The sequence below is a fragment of the Planococcus citri genome, chromosome 2 (assembly GCF_950023065.1).
Source record: "Planococcus citri chromosome 2, ihPlaCitr1.1, whole genome shotgun sequence".
In the NCBI taxonomy this organism is placed as follows: Eukaryota; Metazoa; Arthropoda; class Insecta; order Hemiptera; family Pseudococcidae; genus Planococcus; species Planococcus citri.
The window spans coordinates 62,515,164-62,523,941 of NC_088678.1; the positions used below are offsets into that span (position 1 = coordinate 62,515,164).

At 31.4% G+C, this 8,778-nt stretch overlaps 1 protein-coding gene across 1 annotated transcript; it reads right to left on the reverse strand.

Moving 5' to 3' along the window:
* Positions 1-2,495: 2,495 nt before the first annotated feature.
* On the reverse strand, positions 2,496-8,438 carry LOC135833985 (homeobox protein vab-15). Its single transcript, XM_065347816.1, has 4 exons — positions 8,006-8,438; positions 7,091-7,409; positions 2,953-3,122; positions 2,496-2,833 (listed from the first exon to the last, which is right to left on the reverse strand). Exons 2-4 carry the CDS (start codon positions 7,335-7,337, stop codon positions 2,645-2,647), a joined length of 606 nt encoding a protein of 201 aa, XP_065203888.1. The 5' UTR covers positions 7,338-7,409; positions 8,006-8,438; the 3' UTR covers positions 2,496-2,644.
* Between the last annotated feature and the right edge of the window lie 340 nt (positions 8,439-8,778).

The following is an 8,778-nucleotide window of genomic DNA, read 5'->3' on the forward strand; positions in this document are numbered from 1 at the left end:
TTCTCAATAATTTAGTTTCAAAGGTTACACGTTTTTAGAACCTATAACAAGTTTTTAAATCATATGAAATATCGTACCCCTTAGCAACTTGAAGAAAATTAAAATTGAAAAAAATTTCAAAACCTCCAAAAAGTTTGTTCGAATTTTAAATTTTTTGTAAGAAAGTTTCATATCTGAGGATTTTTCTTTCTTTCTTTCTTTTTTTTTTTTTGGGGGGGGGGGGTTTGTTTGTAATTGCATGCTGATTACACATCTGAGTTAGTTAATCATGCCTATTAACTGGCCTACCCTTGCTAAACATTTACTTGTTTATGAAAACTTGGTGTAAAGTAGGTACATATATCAAAAAAACCTCCACCAGTAGCTCCAAGAAAATACATAATTAATGAAATCTTGAATAGTGACACTGACACTAAAGCATGTAAATATAAATATCCAAAATTATCAAACTTCTAAAACTTGATTTTTTTAAAAAAAGGAACTGTCAGTATTAAATCATATTTTAACATACTTATCTAATTATAAGATCCCAGTAGCTACCAAGGTGTGAATGAAAATGCTGCAATATAAAAAAATACATTTATGACAAACTCAATATAATCATAACTGAATGTGCTACCTACATATTATAAATAATATATATTATTATTATTATTGTAACCTATCCCAGAAAATCAAACACTTCCATAAGTATGCTCAAGGTAAATAAATAGTTTTTATTTGTGTAATTCGAGTGTGCTAAGACAGCTAAGCTAATTTTGTTTTCAATGTTCGTAGTCAAGTTAAACTGGTACCTATACCTACATAGTTTTTTGATCCTGATGTTAGCGTCGTAGCAGTCTCTGAGTATTTGTAACACAAATAACACGAAAGTTCATTAAATAAATTGATATATTCGGAAAACACAAATCCGTAATTAACAGAGTTAATTAGTAGGTACGCTAAACGTCATACACAAACCAGGACTTGACTCCTCATAAAATCCAATGCAAGTTGAAATATGTACTACGTACATATGAATCATTACCCCTAAAAACATGGCGCATTCTGGGGAAAACGGGATTGATGGGGGAGACTTAAAAATTATTTATACTATGTCAAAAAATTGTTTTTTTTTTCAAAAACTTACATTAAAAAAAAATATGTATAGGTAAATTGTCACAAATAAAAAAAACATGATATTTTTTTCTTTTTAAAAATTAAAATTACCTAGTATATTCAATAATTTTAAATTTTCTTTTATTAAAATCTTAATAATATAAAAATATCTCTTTTAATAATGCTATAAATAATCGCAATTTAGCGCCATTTATTGTACGAAAATGTATTTTGATTGGATATTTTTCTTTATTTTAATAAGTAGGTACCTAACTTAAAATTCATACGCAAAATACTTACATAATTTTAAGCGTTTAAATTTAGGTATCCATCTTGTAAAAATTATCAATACATTTTTCTATACGCATGCAGTTGTTTTTTCTTGACATTTTAGGCACAAGTACACTAAATTGAAAACGAATCAAGTAAGTAAATTTCTGTATAAAAATATACAAGTAAAAATAAAAAAAACAGCCAAAACAGGCATTTGAAAAAAGCATAAAAACTGCAGCGAAAATAGAATATTTTTTTACGTTTAAAAAAACTGGACCAAACAGCAAATATTGAAACAAAAAAATTTCACGATTGGATGGATTTTATAAATAAAAGTAACAAATGTAATGAAAAAGACACTAAATGACTGAAATGACTGTAAAAATGCACTGTTGGAGGAAATTAGGTATCTACCTAGGTCAACTATCCAAACTCATTTTCAGATTTTTGGCGAATTTTTGAAAACCCAAAGGTGGACTATTTTCAGTGATTTTACATATGCATTTTTCTGAAAAAAAAGTTTGTGAACCTCGACGAAATTCGATTTGCTAAACATTTCATTAATTTTACTATTTTTGAGCTTGAAAAACTTCTTACATTTTAGAGTTCCTAAGAAAAAAAAATGAGCATAACAAAATTTATTAATTTTTTTACGAAGAATTTATTTCCTCATTTATTTTTTTCATCGCGATTTCTTAAAATTGAAAGTCATTTGTACCTCCTTCAATTTGTGAGTTGAGCAAATAGACGTAATAGGTTGGCTAAATGTGAATATTGCAGGCACGTAATAATGCATTCGCGTATGCTTCGTATTCGGAGTATGAATTAAATAGAAAAAAAAATACTCTCACGACTAATACGATGAGACCACATAGAAATTGCCGCCATTAAAAATAAGTACTTACTCACATCACAACCCTATATATCTAGAATATTTATCTGAAATACATAATCTACCCTCGTCTACACAAAATCAAGCTCCTCCCTTTCTGAAGGGTGAATTAATTGTAATTTTGCGATTAGGAAACCCGAGATACAATTTGTGCATCTTTTTCTTTTCATTTTAGGTTCACAAGAGAGTTGAAAGCTATGATCATCTAATGGAATAATAAATCCTCGAAAAATCTCATTTCAATGATAAAAACTTTTATTTATAAGTATTTTTCTTTCAACTTAATAGGTATACTTAATACTGAATAATTTAACAAAAAGAAAACAAATTTACAAAATCTTAAAATCCTAATTAATTCTCAAAGTAAAAAAATCAAAAAAATCACTTGGCTAAATTATGACATGGTTTAAATGCGGACATAGAAAGATCTTGAACATCGTATGTGGTATTAATCGAACTAGGATGACGAGTCTTCATTAAAAATGATTTTATCAAATTCAATCCTTTTTCTGACGTGTCGTTTCCATCTCTTCTTTCTCTCGCTCTTCTATTTTGGAACCATATTTTTATCTACAAATTAAAAAAACCTTTTTTTTAATACAGTACCTAATAAATTATTGCGAAATGGAACTAGCCTAGATAGGTAATGAAATTTTGAAAATTGTAGGTAGGTACCTAGCGCTACTTACCCTGGATTCAGAAAGTTGAAGACATGTGGACAAATCATTAACATCGGAATTACTTAAATAAGGACTCGTTTGAAATTTTTCCTCTAGGATGGCAACTTGCTCGCTAGAAAATGGAATTCTCGGGTTCCTACCCAGTCTACGCTTTTGTATGCATTCCTTTTTACGAATTCCTGCAAAATTATTACCATTAGTTAGTTGTTATTTCTATAGGATAGGTATTGTTTAAAGAATACTTTATTTCTGGAGGGTCCGGTAAAAGAAGGGCCTGTGATGAAAGAAACCCCTGTTTTTTTTATTTCTCAAAATACAAATTTTCGAAAACTTTCAGCACTTGTTTCGCTCGGGCTCGTTTTACTTTCTTTTTCAAAATTGAAATTTCTAAAAAATATATCATTCAACTGTTCAAGTTTGAAACTGAAAAAGTGATGAACTTCTCGCATAAAAAGTTTCGTTTTTATGTCTTTTGAAATACAAATTATCAAGAGCTTTCACCCTCACTTTGGCCATGTTCTCTTATCTTTTTCAAAATTAGCATTTAAAAAAAAATCTTTCAAAGTCTAAAATTTCAAAAGCTAAAAAATGAACTCTCTGCATGAAAAAACATCGTGTTTAGTTCTCTCAAAATACATACAAATTTTCAAAATGTTTCGCTCTCACTTTGCTCGGGCCTATCCTCTTTTTTTTCATCATCAACTTTCTGAAAAAAACATCGTTTTTAGGCCTCTCGAAATCAAATTTTCAAAAACTTTCGCCCTTGCTTTGCTCGGCTCAATTTGTTTCTTGTTTTAAAATTTAAAAAAAAATCACATCTGGGCCTACAAAAATCCAAAACAAAGAATGAAAATTTTCACAAGTCATAAGGTACTTAATTATATGAATAAGTACTCATTCGGCAAAATTGATATTTTCCCCTTCAGTCGAACCCTTTCCCTCTTCCCTTTGAAAAAACTTCTATACAGTTTGGCCCCTATAGAAATGGGACCATATATTTGCCACAAACTTTTATCACATCAACGTCTTCAACGAGATGAAAATAAAACGAGAAAAAAGTAACAAAATATGTAAATGAACAGAAAATTATAATTTTTTCAAAGATCTGGAAAATTTAAAAAATAGGTTTGAAAACATCGGGGAAAGTCTGGTAAAATCAATTCACTTCAGAGTTGAGAAAATAAGTAGTTTTTTTGGCCTCTGGGTTTCATTTTGTTTTCAAGTTTTCTGTTCCTTGTTTTTGAGGGAGGGGGGGGGGGTTCGTCTTCATATTTGGTTTTTTGTATTAGTTATCAAATTTTTGTTCTGGAGACCTTGCATTTTTGTGCTCATGGTTTTGATTTCAATTTTCGTTTTTCAAGATTACGTTTTATTTGTGCTCCATTTCATTTTTTTCTTATTTTTTTATGGTTTGTTTCCTTTTTCGTTTTTGAGGCTTTGCGTTTTCGTTTTTGGTTTTCAAATAGTTTTCAATTTTTTGTTTTGGGTCCCATTTTTGTTTTTTCTTGTTTGATTTCGTTTTTTTGTAACTTTTTGTTTTCATTTTGAGGTTTGCAGATGATATTTTTTAAATTAATTGATTTTGAAAGTTTTTAAAGGTCTTTATTTCAATTTATCCTATCCTAATGAAAGTCTTGAAAACTTTCGCGGTTCTTTAAGTAAAATAAAAAATGAGAAGAACGTGAATTTTGGCTCGAATTTTCAAACAAAGGGGAAAGATTGACAAAGTTTCTAATTTTTTCATCACGTTCATGAAATTTTATTTTGTTCAACACTGGAAATGACTCGGAGAATAATTTTCAACTCCCCCCCCCCTCCGGCAAAAGGTACAGAAAACTAACAAACTTTGGAAAGAAACCGATACACTTTTTGACAGACATCAAAAAATACAAAAACAAACGCCTGAAAATTAATCAGAAACCTCAACATCAAAACCAAAAAAATATAAGGTAAAATTATTCAAATTTTCACAACTTGAAAATGAAAGCCAATAATTCTAAAAATGAAATCGAACATGAAAAACAAAAATCAAAAACAAAGATAGAATGAAACAAGGAAATCCAGAAATGAAATCGAAAACCTAAAAAAAAAAAAAAAGACGTTCGAAATGAAATCGAAAACTAAAGAAAACGAAAACGTAGAAAAGACTTAGAAAATGAAACCGGAATTTAAAACACAAATAATGTACATAATATGTAAAATAAAGAAATAAAAATTCAATTGGAAATTTAAAATCAAAAATCCAAAAATCGTAAAACGAAAATCCAAAAAATATGTACCTAACAATGGAACCTCTTGAGGTGTCACTGTCCGTCTCCGATTTGAACGGGACCGCGATTTTTGGAAAGAGCATGGTATAAAACCCACAAAACCAAATTTTCAGCTGCCCAACTTCATATCTCGATATTTGGCGAATGTTTGAAAATTCAAAATTGACGGTTTTTGGTGATTTATGCTTTCTTCAAAAACGTACGTATTTGATCAGTAAAAATGATCAACATAAGTCCTAAAACTGATATCAATTCCCCAAATCCAAATTTAACCATTTCCAGCCATTCTGGAGCCTCCAGCGCGATTTTTCAATTTCTCCAGAGTTTCAAATTTGCTCCAGAAGACGTGAATATGAAGTTGGGCAGCTGAAAATCGAGTTGCATATTACACTCGACCTGTTTTAACGAATTTATCCACATTTGAGCCGAATCTGGAAGGGACACCTCAAGAGTGGTTTTTTGATCAGCTCTTTTTCAAAATAAAAATATCCAAAAATCAAAAATTTTCCGTTTATGAGAAAATTTTCGAAATTTACGCAAATCGCTGTATTTTGTCATGAACTAACCTCACGAGGGCGAATCTCGCCATTTCCAGCCATTCCGGAGCCTCCAGCAGCGCGATTTTTCAATCTCTCCAGAATTTTAAATTTGCTCCAGAAGACGTGAATATGAAGTTGGGCAGCTGAAAATCGAGTTGTGTGTCATACTCGACCTGTTTACGAATTTATCCACATTTGAGTCAATTCTGGAGGGGACACCTCAAGAGTGGTTTTTTGACCAGCTTTTTTACATAATAAAAATATCCAGAAATCAAAAATTTCTCGTTTGCCAGAAAATTATTGAAAAATGCGCGAATCGTTGTATTTCGTCATTAATCAAGCCCACGAGGGTGAATGTCCCCATTTTCAGCCTTCCTAGAGCACCTGGAGCAATTGAAAAATCGCGCTGGAGGCTCCAGAATGGCTGGAAATGGTTAAATTTGGATTTGGAGAATTAATATCAGTTTTAAGACTTATTTTGATCATTTTTACTGATCAAATACGTACGTTTTTGAAGAAGGCATAAATCACCAAAACCAGTCAATTTTGAATTTTCAAACGTTCGTCAACTATTGAGATATAAAGTTGGGCAGCTGAAAATTTGGTTTTGGGTGTTTTAGACCATGCTCTTTCCAAAAATCACGGTCCCGTTCAACTCGCGGAAGCGGACACCTCAAGAGGTTCCCTTGTAAGTAAGCCTACATATCATTTTTTCGACCTCGAAATGAAAACAAAAAGTTCTATAAACGAAATCAATCGCAGAAAAATAAAATCGAGTAACAAAAAAACAAAATAATGAATCGAAAACCAACAAAAAAATATTCAAAAATGAAATCGGAAACCAAAAGCAAAATAGATAGGCTTTTGAAACCGAAAAAAAGTCTTTGTAAAAACTGAAAAGTCAGAGAGTCAGACGAAACTCTAAAAAATACCTATCAATTTCACAACCCAGAAATTAAACCAAAAAAAATCCAAAAAACGAAACCTGACAATGGTAAGTATTCTAAAATAATGTCGATCGCTTTCGAAAAAATGTGTTTTGCTCATTTTCAACCGAAAACTTCATCGAATAGATTGCCTCAAAGAGTATGAAAAATATTGATTAGTAAATTCATTAAGTACTTAATCTTTCTGAGAATATTCCTCCGAAAAATAAAGAGAACAAATTTTGGGTTTTGAAAACTCGACGGGACCTCTCCTTCTTCAATCATCTCCTCACCCCCCCCCCCTAGAATCATGCTCCATCCACACTTGAATTTACCCCTTCGTTAAAAATAAATGAAAATCCTAAATTTAATGTATGTACCTATTCTTAGAATAATTTTTTTTTAAACTTACGTTGCAATTTCGGTGGTCTATATCTCGTATAATGCAGCCAATCATAATGTGGTTCAATTGTGTTCAAATTTTGATCCGATTTCTCATTCGTTCCCAGAATATAATCTATCGTGAAATTATTTCGCTTCTCCGTACATTTCTGCGGGACTCGAACCATTTCTAAGCATCCGTATTGTAAAAGTTTTTGTAAATTTGATGATTTTTCATCGTCTTCAATTTTGATCGACTGCTTTTCATCTGGAGCCATTTTCAGTTCAATATTTTCGCAAATATTATTTATTGTTCATTCGCCGACGTTAGCACTGTGATGAATTTCTCGCTGTAACAGAAATAAGGTAGGTACCTATTTGAATTACCTGTTTCAATTTTTATGTAGGTAAGTTGAATAAAAAAATATGAGCACTGGTAACATTTTATAGTCTCTCAAGTTTGACTCAATTAAGCGTGATTTTTAAATTTTCTTGAAATGAATATGAACTCTCTCAGACCAAATTTCAATATTTATCTGGCCATTTTGAAGGCTTTGGTGCGATTTTTGAATCTCCAGAATTCTAAAATTTCTCTAAAAAGCATGGAAACTGATTTAAGCGGTTAAATAACGAGTTTTGTACATATTATTCGCAGCCTGTTTGAAGCCCTTTTTGGCTTTTTATCTTCATTTGAGCCGATTTTCAGGCGGTCACCTCGAAGGTGTTTTTTGGATCAGCATTCTCCATCTCCAATTATTATTAAAAAACATTAAGTATGGTAAAAAAAAAAGCATCGGAGACGGACAATGTTTCATAATTCGAGATCAAATATTTTCAAAAATGACTAAAAATGAATAATTTGGCATTAAATATACCAAAGATCTAATAAGGTAAGTAGTTGAAAAAAAAAATGGTAAAAATGCATCAATTCTGTCATCGAACTTACCACAACAACAAATTCAATCCACATCAATAAATTTCATCACACTCGCGATAAAAAAAAGTCCACTCATCACGACCACAACAAACCACACAAACTTGCTTTCAAAATTCGCCCCAAAACGCAACTAATCTCTATTTTTTCATCCATATTCCGAATCAGCTTGGAAGCGACGAGCAAATCTCCCAACGCTTATTCATCTCATCAAGTCATACGGAAATTCATTTTACATAATATAATAGATCAGTTCACATCCAGCTTCTGATTGGCCAGTCGCGTCTCCCTCTTAGGTCGAGTTTATTATTTCTAAAAACTAGTCAGATCCTCCCTTCTGTTTTGTCGGCATTCGAGATCTCTTACAAGTATATCATATTACTAGATTATGAGCGAAAAATTATGGTAATCAATCGACGCAGCGCGGCGTTGAATTTTATTAAAATGAATGAAATTCATCAACTCTGCTACACGCAGCTATAGGTTAGAGATAGGTTTAGATTAATCGAATGGAATTGGAATTCGCCGCATTGGAGAAAGAGAAAACTGGTCGAAGGGGCTCTCGATGCACAAAATCACGGGTAAGTAGGTAATTGATAAAGTAAGTTTTAAATGACTCAGCTCGTTTACAACTATAGCGAGTACATATATAGGCCTATAGGTAAAAGTAAATAGACCAGGGAATTCAATTTAATTTCTAGAGATTTTCATGTTTGAATTTTTTCTGCCAAAAATATCACTTTCATCCTCGCATCACGTCAATGTGGTCTAATATTTTGTTCCCA

Bases quoted from the DNA above. Each gene is read 5' to 3' on its own strand.
- LOC135833985 (XM_065347816.1), bottom strand. From the start codon at position 7,337: ATGGCTCCAGATGAAAAGCAGTCGATCAAAATTGAAGACGATGAAAAA. The intron at 3,123-7,090 runs GTAAGTTTAAAA...ATAATTTTGCAG, and splicing joins TAGACCACCGAAATTGCAAC to GAATTCGTAAAAAGGAATGC. The intron at 2,834-2,952 runs GTAAGTAGCGCT...TTTAATTTGTAG, and splicing joins TTCAACTTTCTGAATCCAGG to ATAAAAATATGGTTCCAAAA.